Source organism: Phalacrocorax aristotelis, chromosome Z (genome assembly GCF_949628215.1).
Source record: "Phalacrocorax aristotelis chromosome Z, bGulAri2.1, whole genome shotgun sequence".
In the NCBI taxonomy this organism is placed as follows: domain Eukaryota; kingdom Metazoa; phylum Chordata; class Aves; order Suliformes; family Phalacrocoracidae; genus Phalacrocorax; species Phalacrocorax aristotelis.
Window position 1 is genome coordinate 34,308,492 of NC_134311.1, and position 27,467 is coordinate 34,335,958.

General features: G+C 38.1%; 1 protein-coding gene across 5 annotated transcripts in view; it reads right to left on the reverse strand.

Annotated features, from left to right (window-relative positions):
- Positions 1-354: 354 nt before the first annotated feature.
- The window catches only part of SPIN1 (spindlin 1), a 57,797-nt gene continuing 30,684 nt past the window's right edge, over positions 355-27,467 (reverse strand). For all 5 annotated transcript variants that reach the window (XM_075079800.1, XM_075079796.1, XM_075079798.1 and 2 more), the window contains 5 exons: positions 27,101-27,326; positions 13,619-13,667; positions 8,016-8,269; positions 6,772-7,005; positions 355-4,113 (listed from right to left, as the gene is read on the reverse strand). In XM_075079800.1, the coding sequence (XP_074935901.1) occupies positions 3,914-4,113; positions 6,772-7,005; positions 8,016-8,269; positions 13,619-13,667; positions 27,101-27,152 (789 nt within the window). In that variant the 5' untranslated portion in view covers positions 27,153-27,326 and the 3' untranslated portion in view covers positions 355-3,913. The remainder of the gene's footprint in view (positions 4,114-6,771; positions 7,006-8,015; positions 8,270-13,618; positions 13,668-27,100; positions 27,327-27,467) is intronic.

The window sequence follows — 27,467 nt, forward strand, 5'->3', positions numbered from 1 at the left end:
TTCCCCACTGCTAAAATATTTTGTGTGCTCTGGAAACAGACACCTTCACAGACCTGCATAATCACCTGGTGGGAGGGGAGATCTCCTCTGTTAGGTAAAATACAGTTTAAGCAGTATGCTTTACCTTAGCCGAGATCCACCTTACCAGCATTTGTAATTACTTGGGGAGAAAAAACAACAGTAAAGATTTGGCTTTGCAAGCAAACTTATTTCATAGGGCAAGTATTATACCAGCATATACGGCTCAGCATTAAAATAATAAATCCTTTTTAATTGGAAAACTGAAGAAACTGCTTCTTCACAGTCTGAAATCACATCGCTACATTTTGCTCATGAGAACAAAGTTTACAGTCATAAGTTGCACATAAAGGGTTTATTTTAAATGTTTTAAGGATAGAGTTACATCATAATTATAAAAATTACTTACAGAATTAAGTAACAGATTTAAAGTGTTTATACTTCTAAATGCAGAGAACAGGGAACTGTCTACATTGTTCAAAGTAAAATAAAAATAATGAAACCAAGCTCTAAAGATGAAGTCATTACCTAATTTTAAAATGTGAACACGAAGACCTTTGAACTATACACATACCAAGAACCATCCAAATTGCACTAATGATGTAAAATACAGAAGAACAGCATTTTCAAGGAACCAGAAACTGTTTTTACTGTAATTCTTTTCCCTGAAGCAACTAATCAAATCTACTGAAGATAAAGCCTCCCTTTTAAAACAATTCATTTAAAGGCGGCTTCTACCTGTTGCAATAAGAAGGGGTTTCCCCATAGTCTACTCCAAGACAGTTTAGGGTTTGGCACTCAAAAAGAAAGAAGAAAAATGTAGTGTTTTGCTAATCAACTGTGATTTTATTTTTTCTTTAACAGAATACATGGTCCCTTCAAATGCTGTATGACACATACAACTGGAAAATTACCTTCCGTTGGCACTATGCTCGTCTCACCGGTGCATTTAATCCTACTAACAACCATTAAAACAGCACAATAAGCAAATTCACAAAAAACTGAACACAAAATAAAAACAGAACAAAACAAAAACCTAAACATTTTAACATGCAACTTTAGTTTGTTACATTGAACGTTCTAACCCTCTAAGCATGCAAAAAAGGATGGTCTGCATTTAAGTTTTTTTTTTTTTTCCTTTTAAAAAGTTTTACATGGCAGCCTGACATCACACACACGCACACACACAATATACAACAATACTACAGCAGGTAAATGTGAAAGGCGAATAACTTTTATACAAGGATCTGTGGCTTGTGCCATCACAAGCCCTATGTGATTTTGGAAAGTAATGTTGAACCCCTATAACAAGGAACCAACATTTAGTTACCAGGGTAACGCAAGCACTGCATGCAGATCTGAAACATGAGCCTAAAACAAAGCCCAAAGCAGATGGGCAGGGAGTGGAATTAGTCTCAAGCCTCAAAAAGGTGGTTTAAGCTATCAACAAAAGAAAAAAAAAAAAAAAGAAGAAAAAGGAAAGAGGAAAAAAGATGAAAAGAAATATCCACACAGACAACAGGGACATCTAAAAACAACAATAAAATTTACAGTTTATAGATTGTACTCTAATTGGCAGAATATGTGGTGTATTCAAGAGGCTTGCAGAAAACCCAGAAATGCAAGCCTAATGCTAAAAATGTTCCAGTAGACCTAAACCTCAGATATTTCAAAACAAACCTTGTATTCCGCAGGTATCTAGCCCAAAGTTCAGTGTACTAGGTTATTCATGTATCTTGTGTATAATCAATACACTCACTCATTCTTGTGCCACAAATATCAACTTGGGCTCATGGAGCCAGGCTCAGCTTTGAGATTTACATGCAGGACTCTTAAGAGTCAATAGAAAACACATAACAGATCTGCAGGATGAAAACACTGTGTTGCAAATCTGCTCACTTTGTTCAAAACACAAGGAACATTTACGACTCAGGTACTTAGTGCTTAAGGACTGCATTGAGAAACTATTCACTGAATGACAATAGCCTGCCTTTGGTTGCCCATGATGAAATACTGGACATAATGCAATATAGTAGCAATGGACAAAGAATTAAGGTATCATATTTATATGGAGAGTATTTATTACCATTCAACAGCATAATGAGGCACAAGCCTTAAGGCTAAAATATGAAATCAGGCAAAAAAATGGACAGAAAGGGGCTTAAACCACTGAGTCTTCAGTATCAAGAATACCCACAGTAGGGGTCATCTGGACCTCTCATCTCTGATTAACAGCACCTCTCCTGCATCCTTCCACTAATGGCCTAAGGTTGGATATCAGAGTATTTGCTCCTTCCATCAAGTGTTGACTCTCCTCACATACTGTACTTCTGTGAAGCAGTTCTTTGAAACTTGCAGAGCTCTGCCTTAAAGTAACATGACAATTTTGTTGCTGTGCTGATCATTGTTGCAGTTCTGACACTTTTAAAAGCTTCCACACTTTAAAAAAATCCTAATCTTCATTTTCAACTATCTTGCAAGAAGATTAAAGCTGTGAAAGGATTTTGCTGTTGTGGGCTGCTATTTACATCCACAATCTAATGCAGATGACTGAACCACTGAGACTGCCTATAGCTTCCATTAGATAGTACACCACTGGCATGCAGAACTCTAGTGTTCATAGAATGAAATTCACATTAACAGCATACCTCAAAGCAAGAACAATGTACACCACAAAAGGCAACAACAGGTTTAAGCTGTAGATTTGTCCGGACACTCCTTATGTGGAAAAGCCATAAAAAGAGTAAGTTGGGAAGATGCCTTCTTGAACCAAAATGGTTAAAAACAGAACAAACGTACAAACAAAGAAATGCAACAGACTGAGCAGAAGGCAACAAATGCTTCTCCTTCTCTAAATAAGTCTTCAATGTAAAAGGACCCCCACCCCCCCACCCCCCTGGCATGAGATTGTATTTACCATGTGAAATATTAACTACTGTTAGGCTTCTAAGTCCACACACAAACATTCAGGTTGCTAGGTTTTGATATTAAATGAGAGACTACTGATTGCCAATGCGTAGTCTAAAATCTTCTGAAGTAGCATATACACTGTTAAAATTGTGGCACCAAGCATTGGGTTTTGCTAAGAAGTGTGTATAACAAACAAAGAAGGACATTTAGGATTGAAGGCAGCCTTGTTGCATGTATTTTACTGGTTCCTACAACTTGTAAATATGGGCCATTAACCTGTATTTTCTAATTAACTGGTTATACAGATTAAATATATTTTTATAGTTTAAAGTCTTTTCACTGAAAGGTGCATAAGTCAAACACTTGATATCCTACTGCCCTGTGACTACTAAAAATGCGCAAGTACTTCCGTGTACTGCAAGTTCTTAAAAAGCTAAATTTGAAATAAAAGTGTAGAAACACAGCAGATTGATGTTACTTGGGTTAGGCACTCCTCAATGCTGCACAAACTGTTTAAACCTTTCAGAAAAGTCACCTCTGTCCCAACCCTGAAAATAAGGACTGCCAGTAGCCAAGAAATTAAATTTAATGTTACAAAAGAAGGCATATCAAAATATCAAACTACACTTGCATGTGGCAGTTGAACAGGTGAGTGCAACGTTGAAGAAAAAGTTAATATCTATGAAAAAATTTAGATTAATGATTACAATACTATATCAACTTTACACAGCTTGAATTGCAGCTGTTCTTTGCTTTTAACTCCCTCCTGCCCAAATATAATTACTTCCTTCAAGAAAAGGAGTTCTCTTACACAAAATGTGTCATGTTTGTTTATATTATTCAGAACAAAACAGTTTTGCTGGCAGAGATTGTGGGTTCGCAGGGACATTTAAGCTTTCATTAAACTGGAAAGCAGTCAAGTCTTTGTGTCTACAAATTTTACATTTAATAGTTCCACAAATTTGGCAAAAGTTCATGATGACGTCTAGGATGTCTTCACCAAATCGTAGACATAAATATGGAAATCATCATCAAACTTGATGAAATAGACAGATGGTTTGGCTTCAACTTGATGAATGACCATGCCAGTCCTTTTTGAGCCATCTTCTTTGGCATATTCCACTTGTTTGCCTACCAGGCTGTCCACAACTTCACCTGGTTCCCGTTCTGCTGGAGGTGAATCATCTGTAACACAAAACCAGGGTGCTTTGGTAGACATTAATGGAATTTTTTGATATGGAAGACAACTGCAGAGTCTTCTTTAAAACTCATACAAATCAATCAGAAGTTTTAAATACAAAGTATGTAAAAAATTAGTTTTCTTCAGACAAGCACCTAACGATTGCCATGCTTCTAGAAAGTACAATTACAGAAAAACTGTCAAGTAATACTGTCTCCAGTCTTATTAAGACAAAAATAGCACTTTAGCAAGAGAAGTAAGTCTTCTGACATGAAGGTTTATGCACAAGTTATAGAAAAATGTACGTGGATAACTGAATTTAAGCCACCAGCAGAAAAAGGCAGTGGGTCTCCTTAGCAGAAAGGCAGCTAAACTAAACCTCCCTCTTCCCACACACATTATTCAAAGTTGCAGTGTATGCATGCCACCGCAACAAAAGCATCTCATCTAAAATGACAGTAAGTGTAAACTCGTCATTAAAAGAGGCTTTTCCTCCATATTGGAATAACGCTCTTCGTAAAGTGTAACAATATTATTTGCTTAGCTAGCAAAATCTAGCCAGAAATATCCTTGTATTTTAGATGATGCCCATGCTAAATATGGATACAAAAAGGCATGATTCATAACATGCCAATTGTCATAGGGTTGGTTACAAGCCAGTCACAGAACAAATGTGATAAAAGGTAAAAGTACTGTACTGGAGAACTGGAAGCTAACCACACCTCCTTTCTCAGCTTGTCTTCTTTTTGACTATTCTAGATAAACTTGTGCTTCGTATTCCCGTGAGGAATTTGCTAAGTAATGGTCCCACTTGATATGGCTTTTATTCTGGAAATCCTAAGCCTTAAAAATTAATGTATTTGTTCCAAGTTTGCATTAAGAATCCCTTACAGATTCCACCCATTTTCTCTTCATTTCTGAGAGCTGTGAAGGAACTCCAAAAGGAGAAGAAAAAGACAAACCAGGGAACGAGTAGATTTGACTTATACTTACACTTAATATTCTTCCACAAACTTAAGAAGTTTCTCTTTCAACTTTTGTTTCAGTTCCTCTACAAATGCACTGTCACACACAGTTATTATCCTCTTAATATCAGTTCTATATAAAGAGTCTCCTTTGGCCAAGATGCAAGTTAAACTCTTACATCTTCATTTAGAAGGAATTACGAAATGTCAAAGTTTTAGTATCAGATCCAGCAAAACATTTCCCCCTCACCAAAACAAGCATAGAAAAAATTATCTCAAGTTTGGTCTCCTCACATATGAAAAGCCTGTCTTTGGCAAAAGAGTTACCTAGAAATTGTAATAGTAATGCTATGGCACATTGCACCAAATTTACAGACATACCTCTAGGTATTCTAAAATCTGATTTGAAAAATATTACTCTTAACATGCAATCATTAACTTAAGGACACAATTCAAAATATCCAGAAAGCATTCAGATTCAGGGAAGGTAGCAAATACTTAGCCGTGTATTGGAAACAGGTAAGCAGTAGATAGTCTTGTGGTGAGCATGGAGGAAAAAGTCCATTTACTACTTAAATTGAAAGCATATAACCTCCTTCCCTACCCCATTCTCCAAAGGCAGAAGAAAGCAAAGCATACTTAATAGATTCCAAGTCCTTTTTTAATAAAAAGTAGGAACAAATTATTTGAATGTTCAAATCTGCAGCAGATATATTGCTTTTGGTTAGAGTAGGGAAAAAATTATCTGAACAGATGATTACTACAGATGTTATGCAAATAAGTGCCACTTGTTTGTTTAGCTAGCAGACTATTATCAGTGCTAGGTCTGAAGGAAGAGAGTCAGGAACTCAACAAATCAATTGTAACTAATACTTATATAAAGCACTATGTAGCCAACCACTACAGCTACCCAATTATTAATTTTCTTTAAAGCCCAGATTGCCTCTGTCAGAGAAGTGTGTTATAGTTACATGGGAAAAATAAAAACAAAGTATTCTTTACAAGGTTTTTTTCCTTCTTTTTTGTATTGGTTATCCAAATCTTTTGAACAATATTGATTCTGTGAAAATCCTTCTACATGAATAGGAAAAGTCCCAATGACTTTTACTTCAAGAAAGGGGGGAAAAAATACCCCTCCTAATCTACTGAAATATTTTTCTTGCTAGTGTGTTGCAGCTTATGAGAGAAAATGAGTTTTTGAAAGGTTAGTACTACTTTCCCCCAAGAAACTACTGAAAAGTTCTTTGCACTGAGACATGTACCCCAACAAAATAATCTGACAGTACTACTATGCCCCAAAATATTATTCCCACAAGAACTGCTTCGGAAACACAAATCAAAAGTCATCTCAACAAGCTGTGAGATGTTATTTCTGTAAGGAAATAACAGTGGAAAACCTCTGGTTTGTCAGGTTCCATTAGAAAAACCAAGCATAAACTCTTCCACAGTAATATGTAGATATTTTCAGCAGAATTAGGAATAATTACGGAAAATGCTTTTCCTGCATGTCACTGTTGATAAAATATTTCAGCAGTTAACACAGATTTCTTTGTTGTGCTATAACCGTTGCTGGTTGTGATACTTAATAAAGTAACAAACAAAATTTGTGTTGGTCAACTCTCCTGACCATAAATAAACTACAGCCAAATGTTAATACAAAAAGCCACCACTTTCCAGATCAGTAACTGGCCTACTTACTCGAATCAGGCATAATGCGAAGGTCACCTTCTTTATAATCATCTAAGAGTTGGTACATGTACAAGACGGGATCTTTCTCATAGGTAATATAAAACCATGTGTTCATAATAGGAGCTCGAGCCAAAACCATTCCCCTCCATTCATCTTTTGAGCCATCTTCTGTCTCAAACATGTGTTCCACAGCTTTACCAATCATTGTGTCTGCCAGGTGGGCATCACTAATTCGAGATGAAGCTGAAATGACAGCAATTCATAAGTTCATTTAAAAGCACGGGTATATGTCTTCATGAAAAATAATCTTTACCCTGATTCATAAACAAATTTGTTTGGAAGTTAATCAATTCATATTCAAAACACTGTCCATTCCAGAAAGTTTACTACCAAAGAACTGCAGAACTTTAGAAATGTTGTTAAAGTAACAATGATATATCATTGCACTCTCTCTGATTAAGCAATCGTAATGCAAAGTAAAGAGAGAACAATCGAGGCCACAGCAATGAAGACTCCTTGTATTTTAATCAGACACTGGAGGGAGCAAGGCACGAAGGGGGGAAGAGGAAGAGAGGCCGATCACAGAACAGTTCTGGGATGTTATCAGTGAACTTTTGGGTTTGGTTCCCCCTAATGCCACTCTAGAGGCTGCTACCAATTGCTTTGCTGTCAGAGAAGCAACAGCTTACTCTGCTTATAAACTATTAATTACTTGGGTAAATAATAAAATTCGCAGTTTGAAAAGCCTATAGTTTAACAATCCACTGCTAATTCTGAAAATCAAAAAGCTGTGCTACTGACCAAGTTATTTCACTCCGAAAATGCGTTTCCCATGATTAAAAGGACTTAGGCAAAGTACATAAGGAAAAATGTGACATTATTACTGTCAGACACACACAATAGACAGCACAGCCAAGATGGTTTAGAGTTTAATTTTAACAGAAATATCCATGTTTACTTTACATATGGCTCTAAGGGATAAGACTCTAAATAAAAACTACAGAACGTACTGCATACTACTTAAAGATGAAGACAGCACTGCATTCACCGGTATCATCGAATCTTTATGGAATGAAGAAAATTTAAATAGAGCATTTAGATTACCTGTCATATAAAAATATGAGTTTGACTAACAGCATTTAACTGGTCAGATGTTATCTTGGAGGAAGTCTGGAGGAATTAGTGGAGAACATTTAATAGTAAATGCCATCTTATATGTATGTGAATTTAGGAGGAAAACCCAAAACACTTACCAACTCTGTCTGGAAGAACTTCAAGTGCTGAAACTCTTTCATCTTTGTGCAGTTCTAGTCCATACACACAGTCAAATCCATCATACTTTATAAGATAGAGAGAGGGATTTACAGGAACTTGATCAAGAACTGTGCCCTTCCATTGTGTTACAGGTCCACTCCCTTCTTTCCATCCATGCTGTATTCTGCATCCTACAATATTTCTTCGTGGCTGAGAAATAGGTTTGCTTGGTCCCACATTGTTTCTATGCTTTCTGCACACAGATACAAACGTAGTATTAAACAAGTACATACATACTCAAAATTCTACTGCAGACAAGAGCTGTGTGCTTTAAAATGGCAATATATTTTATAGCTTAGTGCACCTTATTCAAATTAGGGTATAAAGCAAATAACCCTAACAGGAAAAAAAAAACCACACTGAAAAGTAGTGAAACATTTTTATGTGCTTTGTAAGGTCAGTTTCCCAATAGTTGTTTCTAAAACTAGTTTGCTTAAGCCAAAAGGACTATTTTAGCCCCTGCTACACTGGATGTCAGAAGTAAAAACTCACCTGATCACATTTCAAAGGACACGGTTACCTGGCAGTATGGTAACTTTACTACCTTGTTGCTCTCTGCATAATAGTAAACACAACTCCTGCCCGAGGAGGAAGAAGTCAGTGGAAACATTACCCGTGGTTGACTAAAATTCTTCCAAGGCATTTGTTTTCTCTAAGCTGTGTTTTCACCTGAAGAAAATTTAGCTTCCTTCTGCATTTACAGATATTTTTGGCTCCAAGTATTTTTAAAGACACATGGTAGCAATGACACTTCTAGCATTCCTTTTTATATAGCAAAGAAAAATTATATGTAATGGCCAACAGAAGGGATACTCCTTAATGTAGGAAACAGGTTACATACACTTTTTTGTCCTTCCTCTATTTTCATGGAAGTTTAATGGAAATTCCCTTTGGTGACTAACAGTTACTGTTCTCAACAGCTATGTAAGCTACTTAACAGTTTCACATCACTGAAAGTGTTATAAGAATTTTGTTCTATCCAATTATTAAAAACACAGATTGACAGTTTTGAATACAAATGGAAGAAACTAAGGAACATTATGACTGCATATTGGTGATATGATAAAATAGATATAATATTAATTTCTTGTTACAATACTTATTCATTCCTAGAAATATTATTTAGAGGGTTGCCTGATCAAAACTCTCACAAATGTCAACTAGACACAAAAAAAATTTTTGGGTTACTACTTGTAGCGCACTTCATTGAAATGGCAATAAAATACGCACACCACTAGCATGCTTAAAAGGAACATCTATAAGAGAAGTTGCAGAAAACAATGTTCTTCGTTAGATTAGAGACAGTGACCAAAGAGAAACGATGAATGCTCTCAGAGAGATCCCTTTATGATCCAAAAGAGACAAACAATCGTACCACTGAAATCCTGGAAGTAGTCTTGCAGAATAAGACACTCACTACATGACATTGGAATGCATACTGCTGAAGATGTAATCATAACTATTAAAAACAAGAGGTATGATTCCTTCAGCAGCTTGTGCCACCTCCAGACTTTCATTCACCAGGAACATCTTAGCAGGGGGTTTTGTCAAATTTCACTTTTGTCATCCTTTGACCTTTTCAGCAAGGTCAAACAGCAGATTTTGGATTCCTCACTTTGATAGCTCAGATTGTTATAGGAACTCCAACCTCTTCCAGTTAAGAGGCACTCTCCAACAAAGTTGGTTCTAATTTTGTGCAAGACCTAGAACACATTTGCAAATTCTAGTTTTATTCTTTTTCTTTTTTTAATTGTAATAATCTGAGAAATATTTTACTTTTACAAAATGAGATCAGAGACCTGGTTCTCAGCACAATAAAAATTAGGTTGTTTTGTATGCAATTAATTTATTTAGTTCTAATGAATCATAGTTCCATTCTAAAGCAGAATAAAACCAACTGAAGGTACAAAAAGTTAAAACAGATAAAACAATGTCAGTTTTAAACAGTTTGTCTACACTGATAATCATCTCATCATTGAAAAAGGTAAAGATAAGCTGTTCATGTTCAACCACAGTCAATTTTAATTTCCGCCTATAAAGCATAATCTACTTTAATGTTTAAATTGGAACAATTAAGTGAAAAGCTCCACACTCATTTTAAGAAATACGATGGAAAAAGGCTACATAACTGAGTTCAAACTGCTAGCTACCTTTAAAAATAGGTGCCCTCAGAGAACAAAAAGCATTACAAATTTAATTACAAGTCAAGTACCCACCAGGTGTACTTGCAGTTCAAATTTTGGTTTGAAGGTTGTACTACTGAACAGCCATCCACTCTCATTTCCAGTGGTTTACACTCTAAGAAATATGATTTTCAGACTAGTAAATTACCATGGAAAACCTACTTCTTGCATCTGAACATGCAGTAAGAAAGCAAGCATAGGCTTCTACCAATAAATAACAGATATGAATGTACTTCCACGTAAGACAACCAAATAACCAACTCAAACCTCTCAAGTTCTCAAGTCTTCTCTCTTACTTCTGTGATACACCAAGTAATACAAATGTAGATAAGCTTCTATGATACTATATACAGAAGACCCAACACAATTTTTCCTTCTGTTTAGAATTATCATTAGAATTCCAGAAAGAGTTGCTCTTGAAGACTGGGTAACAATTTTCCTAGATATGTAAAACATGAAGGCAGGAAAACTAGAAAAATAGCACGTTTTGGAAATAGCTCTGACACATCAAACACATCATCATTGTAAACAGCCCTTCAATCCCCAAAGGTTTCAGATCCTCTTCCTTATCTTGAAGGCAGTAAGCTGGTAAGTAAAACCTAGTTATGTGAAAAGGTTTCATTATCAGAACCAGATACTTTCAGGAACTTTCCAGAGACTACACAGACAGAAAGAAATCTTCCCAGATTTCAGAGTTGTATTTATATAGTCCTCACACACACTTTTATTTGGCAGCTGCCACCAGTAGCGCAGAACTGCACAGGACTGGCAGCAGAAAAACCAACCATTACTTCAGGGTTGTGCTTAAAATAAAAACTAGCATTTATAAATAGGAGAGTGGCAGTTCCCAATAACCTATCAAGTAAAGTTACCCATTTAGGTTTGGTGGTTGGGTTTTTATTTACTTATTTGTTTTCTGTCCCCCATCCTGTCCCCCACACTTCCCCCCCCCCCGCCCCCCCCCCACCCCCCCCAATCATCTCAGGAAAACACCACAGGGTAGAACTAGGGAAAAAACCAGAAGTGTGAAGGAAAACCACACCCCTCAGATCTGCAAAAAAGGCACAACTGTGAAAAACAAGAAAACTGTAAAACAGTATAAATGCAGTACAGCAGCAATGGCCAGTACAATTTCAAGTCTTTCACGGTGCCAAGCAGAAGAGTTATTAAAAATAAGATGCAAAATTTTAAAATTGTGATCTTATTACAGACTATCATTAAGAGCAGAATGGTGATGACAGAATTGTTACTGACTACTTTTCACAATATTCAGACTATAAGGCACATTAGTTGAGGCAAAACTTTTGAAATACTTTCTGCACTCCCTCAAAAACCATCAAAGAACTGTGTATTTCATCTTCAGATCCTGCAGGAACCAAGATTACAAGTTAGCTTAAAGTGGGATCAGAAATTCAAAATGGTTAAGTTCACTCGTAGTTAAATTGCAGGTATAACCTGCACCTCAAAGTCCTTGAATTGCCAACTACAAGAAATCTGGAGAGCCTATGAAGAAAGAATTGTTTTATACTTACACTAGTTCTTGTACTCTTTCCTTATGCACCAAGGGTGGAAAGAATGAAATCTGGGAGATTACTGACTCATCTGATGCCAGTGAGGTCAGCTTCATATTGGCAGAGATCACCACTACCCACTGACAGAGCGCTTGGAAGAACTGCCCTATAACCATGGGAACCCTTTGCAAAAGGCTCAACAGTTAACTACCATTTAGTAAAGAAGATGACTCACCCACACTGCTCATTCTATCATGTCCTCAATTACTGAGTCATGCCCTGTTTCATCTTCTTGGCTCCCTTCTCGGCCACAAACTGTCTGAAGCTAGTTTAAACTCTCCTTGATGGCCTTCCAGTGCTGGTAGGCTTGTTCCTCTTTTTCTTTATATGAGGAGCAACTAAATAAATTACTAAATCAGTAACAAAGTATGCATTACTAACTTACAGTCTACTGTAACAGCTCAGAGTAGTATCAGCATATATTGTTACATGGTCATTCATACCCTACTGGTCTGTGGTAAACTACTATGGCCACTATTCTGCTACTATTCTCAGACAGATCAGTGAGCAGCGCACAAGAAGTCATCTTGGTTTGGTACAAAAAACCTTCACTAAATAATTAACAAACAATTGAACTAGGCTAAATTAACATAAAACTAAGCTGGATACTTAAGTTAAATGCCTCAAAATCAAAACTTCTTATGCCACATAAAAGCCTTTATGCTAACAAATTTACAGCCTATTTAGGTATTTAAGTAAGTGTATATCACCACAACAATAAAGACAAATCTAGCCACCCTCAAGTACAAAAGGCAACCCACCTCTGATAGTCTTCCCATCACACACTCCTTTCTGAGCGGTTGAAAAAGAACAAGAGAAATTAAGTTTTAACCAACTCTACCTGCCTCTAGACAAATAAATGTTTCTCTTTGCCTTCTATGAAGATAGACAAGAATGGATAATGATGAGCTGGTGGAAGGGATTAGAGTAGTTTTACATCAGCTGTTGTCTCTGGGAAAGTTAACACTGTTAGCAGTGATTAACTATGTTAATTGTACCTGCCGAACAAAGTGCTTCCGATTGATGCACCACTATATGACTTTACACTTAAAACTTAAAATACAACTTGTAACATTTTAGTAACTTTCACACTTACCCGGCTTAGATTTCTCCCACCAGAGATGTAGCCAGATACGGTATCTTGCTGTCTGACACCAAGACCAATTATGCCTAAAACATTACCTCTATTTTCACACAGCTACTCAGTAATGTTCAGCTGCTACTATTTAAAAACATAGGGGGAAAAAGAGATGCCATGAACGTGCAGGATAAGCAGGTATCCTTCACACATAAATAGCAGCCTCCTTACAGAAGTATTTTTTTGTTATTTTAGAAAAAAGAAAAATCAGTGTCAAAACTACAGTTTTAATGAATGCTAGATTAGGTATTTCTAAGGTTATTTCCAGACTGAGTTATCAGTAAGCATGCTTTGCAGTTTTTATTGGCCTGGTGACAATGCATGAACTCTGTGCCAGAAAAGAGAGATCCTAGAATACATGTGGCTAATTTCTGGCTCACAGCTCCTTCTCTCTGAATTTCAGAAAGAATTACAAAATTGTATTCAAAAAGAATGTCCTATTAACAGTGAAAATTATATTTAAAACTCTGTGGGGCATTCTTTCCTACCACCCCCCTGAAAAAAAAAAAACAGAAATCTGACTCTACACAAATATACAGACTGAATATTATTCCACATGATTTTCAATAACGAAGTGAGTGGAACAATACAGATACATTTCTACAACAGTTACTGAGAGCTATATTTTAGTAAAAATACTAACAACTTACTTGTGGGAAGTTCTTTTCTTCATCATGCTGGCAGACACTCCTGCATGACCTGCAATATAAATGATGTTGGAATTATTGAAAAATGAAGGTGTATACAATGCCAAAAAAAGCCATCTCACACATAAGTCTATTTTGAATGTTAAAATGCACAGAATCCAAACACTTCATGTTATGACTGATCAATGAACTGCTACAGTAGGAGAAGGCTCTGCAAAGACAGACACAGGCTACACACTCATGAAGCTCGGGGATGGACAGGAGGACTGACTGACCACAGCTATTAGAAAAAAAGCTGAACTTCATGCAACAGGGACCTGTGTGGTCTTTGTTCTAAGAAAATAGCTGTAACAGTTGAGATGATCAATCAGCTACAGCAGTTAAGTCAATCAGCTGGCTGTGTAACTTTTCATCCTTGAATTAATCCAAAGGGTGCAAATCCATGTCGTCCTGAGTTCGCCAGAGCAGCACTGGGGAAGTATATACACATCTCGGCCTAACAGAGCATATAAAAACCAAACAATGAACAAAAAGAGCTTGGAGAAGAGCAACAGGCTTGAGCTATCTTCAACCCATGTATTCCTTCCCAGCAAATGGGGACACCCAGTGCTGTGATGGTGAGCATGTCAGAGAGACCAGTAAACACAATCACACTTGTATTGAGATGCAATTGTATATTTCAGTTATTATATTCTGCTAAGTATTGGTGATTTTATGGTTGTAACATTCTGCTTAAATAAAAATCCAGCACAGTGTTAAAAAAAACTTAACAAAAAAGGTATTAAAATATTACATCCGCCTTGTGTGCAGTATGTAAGAAAGCCTGGACAGTAGAGTGGTGGAATCTTGACACTAACTGGCATCATGGACCCAACAGTCTGTGATGTGAGAGCATGAATGTTATTTACTAACAATTCAATAATACTGGAAATTCTGATTTAGAGTTTTAGTCATGAATAAGAGCCTCAGAGAGGTGACTTGTGCTGTGAGTAAGGAAGAGTAGCAAAAAGACTGTCTGCAGACAGGCTGTTTACTGTTTAGAGGATGTAAAACACCGAGTGCTAACAAAGGCTGTAAAAAATTGTAGAGGAAGAATGGAGAAATCCTAAGTGGGATTTGTTCATAGATAGTACTACATTGCACTGATCCCAGTGATACTTTGGGATAAATATGAAAAATAGAAAGCTTCTAATAAGTTGAAGAGAGGAAAGGGGAAAGTAGGCCTGTGCCGGTTGTTAGAAAACTACTTGTGAGATTTTGGATTTGTTCTGAAAATAGTGCTGGTAACACAGGGATGTTTTAGTTGCTGCTGAGCAGGGCTTACACAGAATCAAGGACCTTTCTGCCTCTCACACCACCCCACCAGCAAGGAGGCTGGGGGTGCACAAGAAGTGGGGACACAGCTGGGACAGCTGACCCCAAATGACCAAAGGAATATTCCAATACCATATTGCATCAAGCTTTGCAACAAAACTGGGGGGCTTGGAGGGGAGCGGGGAGAGGCTGGTGGGTGAGCACTGCCTGGGGAGACAGCTGGGCATTGGTCTCTTGGTGGCATCATGGCTTAGCCACTCACTTTGGAGTTGTTGTAAGGGACTCGAAACTTGTCTCAACATTGCTGGCAGGACAAGTTTCACTACCAAAGCCGGATCACCACGGCAACTGAGCGGCAGTTTGGTCGCCGGGGCTGCCCGTTGAGCCCTCCTCACCCGGCGGGAGTACGCGCCCTCTGCGCATGCGCCCGGGCCCAGGTTGGACTGATGGCGGGGGCCCGGACCCTCTAGAGCTTTCTCGCGCCCTCTAGCGACGGTCCCGGGCACGCGCCCCACCGCCGAGCGGGAGGCGTAGGTATGCAGAACAGCCCCTGGCTGTGCCCGCCGACAACGCTATAGAAAGGGGAAACCAGCGGAGACCACCGACAGCGTTCTGGGACACCCGCCCCCCTCCGCCGGATTCAAAGATACCTCGGACGCACGGATGGACGGACCGACCGCCGCGGTAGCTATCGCAACGCTCTCTTTCTCCCTTCCCCTTTCTCACCTTTTTTTTTTTTCCTTTCTCTCTCCTTTTCTCTCACATGTTTATTGTTGGCCAAATAAAGTGACTTGGCACTTGGCTCCGTTCTGAGTCTTAACGCTGTTTCCAAGAACATAAAAGGAACCTAGTCACGATAAAACTCTGGAGTTAATCAGAAGTTAAGCCCAGCCGCCCTCAACCTCCCAGAATTATCTGAGGTCGGTTGGAAAGCAAGGGGGTTTAACCTCTGCCAAATTTTTCAGCCCAACAGTGGATCGCGACATGTGTCCCAGCATGACTTCATGCACAGCCAAAAACCAGCACAACCCTCTCCAGCGTGGACCTACCCACAGGTCACACACAGTCCCTTTGACTCAAGTTCACACTGGAGCTCCAGCCCGTTCAGTGCGGCAGCGATGCCCTGGCTGTCTGCCAGCCAAGGTGCATGGCCATTGCTGTTATCAGAATGTTCCCAGGCACGGCAGAGCAAGATGATCAGCGGTACAGCAAGCAACGAAAGCAAAAACAGCCACTAATGAGCACTAGACTCTAACATACAGTGAGGCAAGCCAGCCCCATGGCAAGCACAGAAACCATCGGATTAATAGGTAAACAGCAGTAACAGCTATGAATTCAGTCTAGCACATTCCCATCAAATCTGTCCTTATCTCAAATCCTCTGAGCCCCACGCTGGGCACCAAAAAGGACTGCCGGCAGCAATTAAGCCCCACACAGGTGCTCACTCACTCCCCTCTCAGTGGGATGGGGGAGAGAATCAGAAAGGTGAAAGTGAGAAAACTCAGGAATTAAGATTAAGTTGGTTTAGCAGGTAAAGCAAAAGCTGTGCAAGCAAGCAAATCAAAACAAGGAATTAATTCACTACTTCCCATCATCAGGCAGGTGTTCAGCCATCTCCAGGAAAGCAGGGCTCCTTCAAACTAATGACTTGGGAAGATGAACACTATCACTCTGAACAGACCTCACTTCCTTCTTCTTCCCCCAGGCTTTATATACAAGGATGACACCCTACTGTATGGAACATCCCGTTGGTCAGTTGTGGTCAGCTGTCCCAGCCATGTCCCCTCCCAGCTTCCTGTGCACCTGGCTGAGCATGGGAAGCTGAAGAAGTCCTTAACTAGTGTAAGCACCACTTAGCAACAACGAAAACGTCTCCACATTATCAACGTTGTTTTTAGCACAAATGCAAAACATAGCCCCATGCTAGCTATTGTGAAGAAAATTATCTCTATCCCAGCTGAACTCAGGACAGATGGCAAGCAAAACAGTTTTTATTTGCATCACTAGTCTTCCTTGGGTTTTATTTTCCTCTTACTTTTCTCTTTTCTGCACAATTTTTCTTAATATTCATATGGTCCAGGAAAATAATGTACCATTAACGTGGTTGCTCCCATGATAAAAACTGAGCAAACACCAGAGGCATCCTGTTGTGAGAGGTTTTGTTAGTCAATTGATCTACAAACTATATTTTCAGCTAAACCAGGAGCTACATCCCTAGAATGGATGATCTGTTTACAGAAAAAAGGAGCAAATCAGGAAGAGGCTCAGGTTTAGCACTAAGGGCTGGGGATTCTCTTACAAACCCTGCACTACAACAGGCAGGCTTGCTGCAGGGCTATGCTGTCTGCCGGGTCATGCAGCTCCCTGCCAGCCTTTGGGGAGGGATGGGGTATGGGCAAGGGAGATGGTGGTGGGAGAATACTCCAGAGCTGCTAATTGCCATGCTGAAATCTGCTGTCTTGGACATGCGGAACAGATCTGAGCCTATAGGTCAGGACAGGCAGCCACCAAGTCTCTGGGTTGCTACAGCAGACAAAAGCTTGGTCAGTCATGGGCCAGCCATAAAGGTTTTTACAAGGCTCAGGACAAAAAGGCAGTGAGGTAGCTCACGCTGTCAATAGGCCACTGTGATTGATAGTCACTGTCACAGTGCAATTGCTGTATTACAACTGCGTTGAGATTTCAGTATATTGCTCTGCTAAATCAGAATGACGTCTAATATCTTCAATTGGTATTAAAACATGAAATCCTTGTCTGCAATATCTGAAAGAACCTGGTCAGAATGCTGGACTGATCTATGTGTAACTCTAATGTTGTGTATGTAGAAACATGCCAGAAGTTCAACTATGGATGCTTAAATTAACTCCTACACAGAAATACTTGAGTTTCTCTATAGGTCTAAGCAAACACTATGTGCATGCTCCAAGCACAGCTTTGGAATATATATGTTTAAAACTTTTCTGATAGTAGTGTCACACAAGAGACTCAAGCACTGAAAGTACCATTAACCTTCAGTCTTCATAAATATTTTAATCTTTCCATTTTCATGTGAAAAATTAAAGAGGACATACACAAAGTTACAGAAATGGCAGAATCAAAATAATACTACATCCTATGCTTACAACACAAGCTGGTATCAAATTCTCAGGAACATGCATTTCCAGCTGCAATGACATCTGAAACGTTTGGGTTTCAAAAATTTACATGCCAACTGCTACAGTAAAGATCTTACCTGCAATTTTTGACTGTTATAAGACCAAGCAATTAAACTGCATGTTTGTAAGAACAGTTAGCTAGAAATTAAAACACACTATCACAGAAAGCTTGGTTAGAAACCCAAAAGACTGAGACTTGACTAGAACCACTGAACAAGCTTTCTGATCATACAATCAGCTACCTCTTCTGTATATGAGGCAGATGCATTTTATTAATACATAGTAAAATAAAACAAGTTTTATTAAAAATATGGTGGCATTTTATTTAAAAAATACTTAGAAAAATAAATCTGTTCTTATGAAGTAGAGGAGCTACGGAATCAGAACAAACACATGTATTTTATGTTTTCTATTACTGGCTGATGACAGAAAATAAGGTTTTGGCTAAATCAGTTCAAGTGACTAAAAACACTAAAGAAATAACACACATATTCTGCAGGATTGTTTTGCACAAAACTTGCTTTCTGTCCTCTGCTCAAGGACTCTGAACCTGTGTGTAGGAAGGGAATTCCAAAGCATTTAATCTTTCAAGGTGAAGAACAGGAGCTCTGGACATACACGGGAAAAATTAGTACAGAAGCTGCAATAAACATCAAGGATAAGCTATGCAGACCTGTGGGAATGGGTGTTTGTCCTGTTCACTTTTTACCTTGGGAACCTCTGATCTTTGATAGGATTCAACTTGTTCTTTTATGTAGTGAGCTCTATATCAAAGCCAACTAAAAGGACTAAGCATTTCTCAGCTTCTTGTGTCAGTCAAACTTCAGGTAGCTTCCAGTTCAATACAGAAATTTATGACATTTGGATGTTTAGTATGAATACAACAAGCTTTCAGGAAGATAGGATAGCAAGTATTTGAAGATCTTAGGACAAACCCACTCTTGTACTGACTACATGCCTGTTTGCCAGAACTCACTTTGTATTTTGCACTGTCTGAATTCAGTAATATCTGAACGAGATGTAAACTCCTTTTAAAGACACCTCAGGTTACACTACTGAGTTCTGTAGCGCTTTGCTACAAATGCTTTTGCATTTGCAGAAACTGTAGCAAGAGTTCACTGAATCATGAACATTTCTGTCTCCTACAGCAGCTCTAAATAGGGTGATGGAACAGCACAGAATCATTAGATGTAGCATATTCTACTAACAAGGTCCAAAATCAGGCTAACTTAAGCAGTTCATGTACATGTTAACAGTAGGACAGCTTCACATAGCAGTCGCATTGTTACACACACGTGCACCCTCTCTCCCACCACATCCCCAAATTTCACTGCATGATTCCCTTTCAGCCACCGAAATACAAGGATGAAGTCCAGGTAAAATGGTAGCAATACACCAGAACTGTTTCAAACTGCTTTTTTGTCCCCATTTATTATCAAAAGCATCTTAAAGTCATGCTTTAAAGTAACTGCTAAAACAATTACAGATATTTATTTTAAAAATAATAATACCAGCAAGCAAATGCAGGTTTTTATACCTTAGGAAACTACTCCCACACTTGAAGACCATATATTACATAATGCTGCAATTTTGAGGATTACATCAATAAGATATTCACACTTCTATCTGTTTAACAGCAGCATGTGAAAGACCATTACCCTACCAGGAGCTTACACTAAAGTCTTGTGTTGGCACAAAAAGACAGTATGTTCCAGACACAAGCACCTGTCATAAAATACGCTGAACAGCCCCTGTCACACAGAAGAATAGTTATGGACCTTGAAGCACCTCTAACTATTGTCACTTCCTTCCAAATATCATCTGACCCATGCCAAGGTCCAGCATTTGTTTCAAGCAGCTAATGCAAGGTAGTCTTGGAATGACTGCAAAACTACTCCTTTGAAGTGGTAAAGCCCATTATAACCAATTCACAATAAAAATGTTTAGAAATGCTGGTCAGTTTTTCTTTTCCCTACAGGTATTAATAAATTAATTCCAAATACTAGAATTCTTCTAATGTGTGAGAATATCTTAAATCCTGTGAATTTTGCTTTTTTACAACATTAAAGGAAGAAGTAATGCTATGTCAAAATAAAACAGACACAAAACTTACCTTTATATGTCAAGAAATGAGCTCTGTAAAAGACTCTTTCCCATTATTAGAATTGCAAAGAGCTTGTAGAGTTTCTTTACAGAGATATTTATTTGTAAATGCATGACCTTTTAATGAGTGATACCTATGATGTATTGCTATCTCTTACTGATTTAAAATGTTGTGGGTTTTTTTTTTTGAGAGAGAAAATAGTTGTTTTAAATTAACTTTTAATATACACATATATTGCTGATTTTCTTCTTCACCTAATGATTGCAGAACATAACAAAGCAGTAACCTGGCTTATATAAATTCTCTACAAGACCTCCAGCACTGTCTAAACAGCCTACGATAGAGGCCTCCTTAACATTAGTTATTATCTGTCAAGTGCCAAGTTCAAAGCAGAAAGGCATTTTAAAAAATCCCAAACATTTCAAGGGCAGTATCTTCACACAAATATTTCAAAATAAAAAACCCACCTGTGTACAGAGCATTTTGTGGCCAACCACAGCTTGGTCACAAGTGGCAATGTGACTTCAAGGATGTTAATACTTATTAGAAAACAATAAATGAGAGTTACTACATTCCACACAGCATAAATGCCATTGACTGGATGGGTTTAAATTCACATTCTTTACCTCTTTTAACTATGGAAAGACAGGTTCTAACCAGAACACGCCATGAAATTCCACATCTTAGGTAACAGTCAAAATCCTCTGTACAACTAAATTGTCCTGAACGCACTCAGCAGCTCAACTGTTGAGCAACAACTCAACTCTTCAAAATAGAAAAAGATTAATACTGAAAAAAAATCAGAACAAATGGAGTAGTTTTTAGTCTTCTTTGTAATAAGCTGCAAAGACTCAAACTTTGATGGATGTGAGGAAGGAGGGAAGATTTATGTCTCAGTCACTTATAAGAGCACAGAAACATTTTTGTAATGGAAAGTAAACACAAACTCCAACTCCCAGTCGAGAGCAACAGAATTAAGCATTTCATTTTCATGTAGTCTGTGTTTTTTGAGGCTTAGTTAATTCTGCTCATAACAGACCTTTAAAGTAGATCCTTAAAATTAAACTGCAAAGAAACCACATTTATGAATGCTTCTACTTTGCACTAGACAAAGACAGACAAACAAAAAGGATGAGACAAGACACACTAAACCAAACATTCTTTCAGGATGTTGACTCTAAGCGAAGTATGCCTATCATTTCAGCTGGTGGGTATAGAACAGGCAGATGGACAGGAGAATGCTGCTGGCAATGTTTTTATTATTGTGGAATCAGATAGCACCCTCCATTCAATCCAGGTAAATCAGACAGGCTCTTCAAAACACAGCACAATATCTTATTTCTCTGAATATCCTGTGTTTACAACAAGCAGCAAAAGCTGTGTTTTAAGTTATATTTCAGAATCTTCTATGAAAAGAGCAGTAATCCCACAGGAATTACTCTGTATCTAAAGGCTACTTCAGAATTACTTTCAGGGACCTAAGAAATACGTTGGCATGCTATTCACACCTAGTATTGTCCAACCTCAACTTAAGGGTTTGGGGAAGGAAAAGAGTTCTTTTAATCAAAATAGACCATAAGTACAGAAATAAAATGAATTCTGACTGCCAAAAAATTTCACTGCAAGCCTAAGCAAGTCAAATCTAGGAGTGGGATACCTTTTTTGTTCACAATGACAGTACTGAAACAATTTAAAATTACTTTTAAATGGGAAAAAGCTACAAAAGCTTGATATGACAATGTCTCCTAGTTCTTTTCTTTACTAAGAAATTACTTCGATTTCAATCTATCCAGTAAAGGCATTACAATTGTTCCTGATCATCAGGCAGGTTGGTGGGATTCTGTATCTCTGAAAGTGAACTGCGAGGAAGGACTCTAGAGCACCATGCCTTTCACTTACACAACATTAAACAGGTGATCACTAGACTAATAATGGCCTAATATAAGTGTAAATACAAGGGTAGTCACAACTTATTTTACAATCAATACTACTATATAATGTTAAGTTAAAAAAAATCCGTATTCTCCAATATTGGAGACAGACGTACACTAATTAGACAGGCATGCTGCCATGCACAGGAACAGCTGGCTTATCTGAAACTATGTCCTACAAACTGACTCTGTACTTCGGCAAATTCATAGAGCCTGTAGTCATGTACTCTACTGTTGTGGGGGAAAAAAAAAAGTCTGGCTTTCCTTCTTTTCTTCAATTCCACTATTTCTGAAGATGGAACTGTGAAGTATGTTTGCCAATAGAGATAGATTTCAAAAGCTTATTTTAATCAAACATACCTCTGCCTTTGCACCTACTTTACTGCAAATAAATGCATTTTCTTTGTAGGCCAACACATAGGACAGATGAAAATTGGCTTCTTCAAAGAAGTCACCACACATGTAATGTCACAGATAAGTCTACAACGGGATGAAATCAAAGTCAATTGCAAAAAGCTTTGGTAATGCATTAGATTTTGTAACAGTAATTGTACTAGCCTATATGAATACCTGGCACAACCACTAGTTTATCTGTACCTCCAGAAAGTTTTCTGTAGCCTGTACATTTCCTAGAATCCCATGATTTTACATGATTTACAGATCAAATATAAAGTTTGTAAGCTGTATTCATGCTTTCACCATACCTTTCAATCAGGAGGAAAAATTAATAGAGAGAATATACTAATGCTTTATTATCTACTCCCAGATGATAGCAATTTTATAGGCAAGACTTTTAAAAACTTATTTTCCACTTGAAGTATTTAGCTGTTCTGAAACACTATATATTCATATAACTTCCTGGAAGTAGCAACCATCTTTAAAAAAGGTAATAAATACCAAAATCAGATACTTGCATCAATAACACTGTAAAGCACAGTAAATCCTGTTTAAGAAGTTACTTGTTAATGTACAAGACTTTCTTTTACAGCTGTTCTAGTGAACCACAGAATGGACCTATGAAGACCACCTACCCCAACCTGCTCCTGGAGAAAGGGACTTTTTGCTAGATGAGGTTGCTCAAAGTCCCATCAAACCTGACTTGAACACTTCCAACCATGGGGCCTCCACAACTTCTTTGGGCAACCTGTTCCAGGGTCCCACCACCCTCATTGCAAAAAATTCCTTCCTTATGCTCAATCCAAATCTACCCTCTTTCTGTTTAAAACCACTGCCCCTTGCCTTGTCACTATAGGCCTTGGTAAAAAGCCTCTCTCCATCTTCCTTATAAGTCCCCCATACAAACTGAAGGGCTGCAATAAGGTGTCACCAGAGCCTCCTCTTCTCCAGGCTGAACATCCCAACTCTCTCAGCCTTTCTTCATAGGAGAGGTGTTCTAGTCCTTTGGTCCCTTTCACAGCCCTCCTCTGGACCCGCTCCAGCAGGTCCATGTCTTGTGCTGGGGACTCTAGAAGTGCACACAGAACTCCAGGTGGGGTCTCATGACAGCAGAGTAGAGGGTCAGAATCACCTCCCTTGACCTGCTGGCCATGCTTCTTTTGATGTGGCCTAGGATATAACTGGCTTTCTGGGATGCACGTGCACATTGCTGGATCATGTCCAATTTTTCATCCGGCAGTAACCCCAAGTCATTCCCCAGCCTGTTTTTGATACCAGGGGTTGCCCTTACCTTATAATGTTCACATGTGCCTACTCCTCAAGCCTGCCAGGATCCCTCTGGATAGCATCCTTTCCCTCTAGTGAATCAACTATACCTCTCAGCTTGGTATAATCTGCAAACTTGCTGAGGGTCTTGCCAAATCTCACCGTTACGTCACTGATGAATACTAAATAGTACTGGTCCCAGTACACACACTTGAGGGACACCACTCTTACTGGTTTCCAGTTGGGGATTGAGCTGTTGAGCTGTTGGGGATTGAGCCATTCCTTATCCATGTCACAGTCCATCCATCAAACCTTTATCTCACCAATTATGTACGTAACAAATGTCATGCTCACCCCCACTGTTACTGTCCTTACCAGTTATTTCAAATGAAGTAACTGTCAAGTTCAGTTATCACTTAACTTGGGTAAATCCTTAACATTTAAAAAAAAAAAAACGAAAAAAAAAAAAAACACAAAAACAAAACCAACCTAAAACATCACCATGACCCCTCTCTGAAAGTCCAGAAAGGGTCACAAGGATCACTGACACTCTTAATCTAAACACAGAGAACCTTGCCACAACTGCAGGACTAAAAGCTGTTCTTCCCTAGCAAATAAACTTTTAACGTAAAACTAAGGAAGAATATATCTTCACCTGTTTGTAACCAAATTCTCCCTCTAAAAAGAAGAGGGAGGGTTGCTACCTAAACTATTCTGTCACCTTACCTGGTTGCACTGTTGATAGCTTTCTCTCCTGGAGACACTTTTTAAGAAATTAAAAAAACCAAACAACTAACTTGCTATAATCTTAATTTGTATCACATTGCAAAGCTTCTCTTCCAGCCATCAAAGTAGTCATTTGATAAATTCTGATGAACTTAATTACTGTATTTGTTGTTCATTTCAAAGGAAAAATTAGACTGCTATCAGTGAAACTACTGCTGTGATAAACAAACGTTCTGTTTTTCTTGCTCAGTAGCTACCTTTAAAAGTCCCGTGCCCAACCTTGACTGTAGTGTGGGCTACGCAGCCTCCTAATGACAGCTACCTGCTGCACTCTTTCTTAATGCGTATCCATAATCAAGAAACAAACAGCATATAATGACATACCCTCCCCCACTCCCCCCAAAAAAAACCCCAAAGAAGTAAAACCTATTTTTACTAGCCTCAGCCCACCAAATATGATCAGGAGGAAGTGCAACAACAGCAAGGAGGTCAGCAGCTGTCTTCCTCAAGACTGTAACAGCCAGAGGCTGAAAGCTAGCAACACCCAAGCCTAGGCCATAGCTATGCCAAGAGTTGAGGCAGACCGAATGTGTATCATTTACGGTGTGTATTTAAATGACAGTGATACTACATTAATCAAATGAATGTGAGTTAAGGACTTTTCAGGTAAGATTAAAAGATCTTCACAGAGAGACATAGACAAATTGTAACCGTTATATAGGGATATCAAAAAGCAAAAATGGCATCTAAAGCACGCAAATTTTAATGACAATTTGACATGGCGCCAGTTATAGGACAAACTAATGAATAATGGAAGATGTGACTCTTCAAAAATAAGTCTATGAATTCTCTCTCTTTTCTCTCTTTTTTTGAAGAGTCAAAAATCAAATTAGGAAGCAAATTTTCTTCTCAACATTTGAGTAAGAGGTCTTAGCCTAACTTTTTTTGGTTTTCAGAAAAAAAAAATCCAGCCCAATAATCACCTTTTATGCAAGTTTCACATTATGACACTTCAAATCTGTGTTGTAGTTCTCTCATTAATTGCATGCCACACTGAAGTTGTTAGACAAAATTCTTCTAACAGTTGCCTTAAAAACCTAGCGTCTGAATTCTCTGAACTTGGGTACAGTGCCCAGTTAATGCTTAGGAGTCAGTAATACTGAAGTTAAGTACCAGGTCAAAGCCTGCTCTCCTTTCTTTCCTCTTACAAATATACATCTGCTCCCACAGGTATTCTACTAGTGTCAAGAATAAGGATGACCATCAGTTGACAGAACAAACACTCACCGAACCAAGCATTTAAGACTTTATACTGGCTTTCCCCATTGAAACCATTTATCAAGAATATTTGCCTAAGTTACCCTCGACACCAGTAGATGTTTCAAATGAGTGACAGCAAATTAACATTAATGTAAGCTAATCACAGGTAAACCCAGCTTTGAAAGTGTCCAAAGGGTTTCAGGGAAGTTTTCCATTATCAGTTGCTTCAGTTCTTAATGAATTGGATGAGTACTGGAAAGCAGGACTATTGATTGGGTATTTTAAAAGTTAACTGAGCTTTCCCAATTACACACTTTAACTTCTTGAGACTTTCCGAAAAGCACCAATTCACAATGCCTGGTGATAGAAAATACGCTGCGCATACAAGACTTTTCCCACAGCACAAAATAAGAAGGGTGCTGAATATAGAAAACAATTTACATTACCTAAATAAGTTCAACCAAAAAGCAAATAGTTGAACAGAAGAATGAACAGTTAATCTGAAACCTTTCCATCCTCGAAATGCTGGTCTGTAGAATTTCTAACTTGCTAATGATAACTTCTAGCACCTGTCACACACTAGTCCAGGCAGAATGCACAGCTGAAACAGTCTGGCTTAGTTTATACAGGACCAAGTATCAACCTACAGAACAATTCTTCGTTGGCAACTTGACACTTTTTTTGCATCATTACTGATAATTCTTACTCCAGGGCACACAAGACTGACTGAGATTCATTAGTCTTTCAAGCCACAAAACTTTGAATAAGCCTACTTAGTCATAAGAGGATGAATGCTTGCTTGTATTTTGCATTTCTCTGAATAGAAAAATTGCTGTCAAAAACTTTGACTAGCCTATTTCAGCTCAGACACAGTAGCAGTGGTACTTGCACTTTTGTAGTGTTTTCAAGAGATTCTCTTTTACAGTTACTAGGTGACCAGCTTCTATAAAACCAATAAGAGTTTTACTTTAAATTATATGGTGAATAAATTTGTTTATGGTCCAGCACTTCCCAGATGAAGTTCTCTCCTTAATGTCAATGCAATCCTACAAAATTAACTTTGTTCCTTTTTAGAATTTAATGTAACTTACAGCTCTAATAAAACTTTTATATTATAGATGATATTAAACACTTCTTATACGTATGTCTGTACTGCTAAATTTATGTATGCCTTTTCAATTCATCAGCTTCTATAACACAAGTAAATATTCTTTTAAGACAGGAATGAAAACACCTTCATAAAACCATGAAATATATTTTTAAAACCCTTATTTATTTAAGAACACTTTTTACCCACTAAAACCAAAGAAGACCACCCTGAATAACACCTCACCTGCATCAGCTCTGGACCTCTGACCCGGTGATTTTCCAAATGGGGTCTTCATTCATCTGTGTTTAAGTGAGCAGCAAAGCTGCTGGACTAGGGTGAAAATCCAGTTCTTCCCAACTCCCAGAGTATCTTCTTACTCTTGGAAGAACACAGCTACTTATTAATCCACCATTCAATCATGAATTTGTCCTTCCTCAAATGCAGAAGATGTACTTTCAATTACAGTACTCTGAAAAACAAAACAGGCAGAGTATAAATAGCTTGATTTGGGACTTGGTTAAGATATGCATTAACTGACTTGGTTAAGATAAAAATATTTTGTTTATCTTTAATACTGGTTTTCACAGTCAGCAGTAAGTTCCTTCAACAT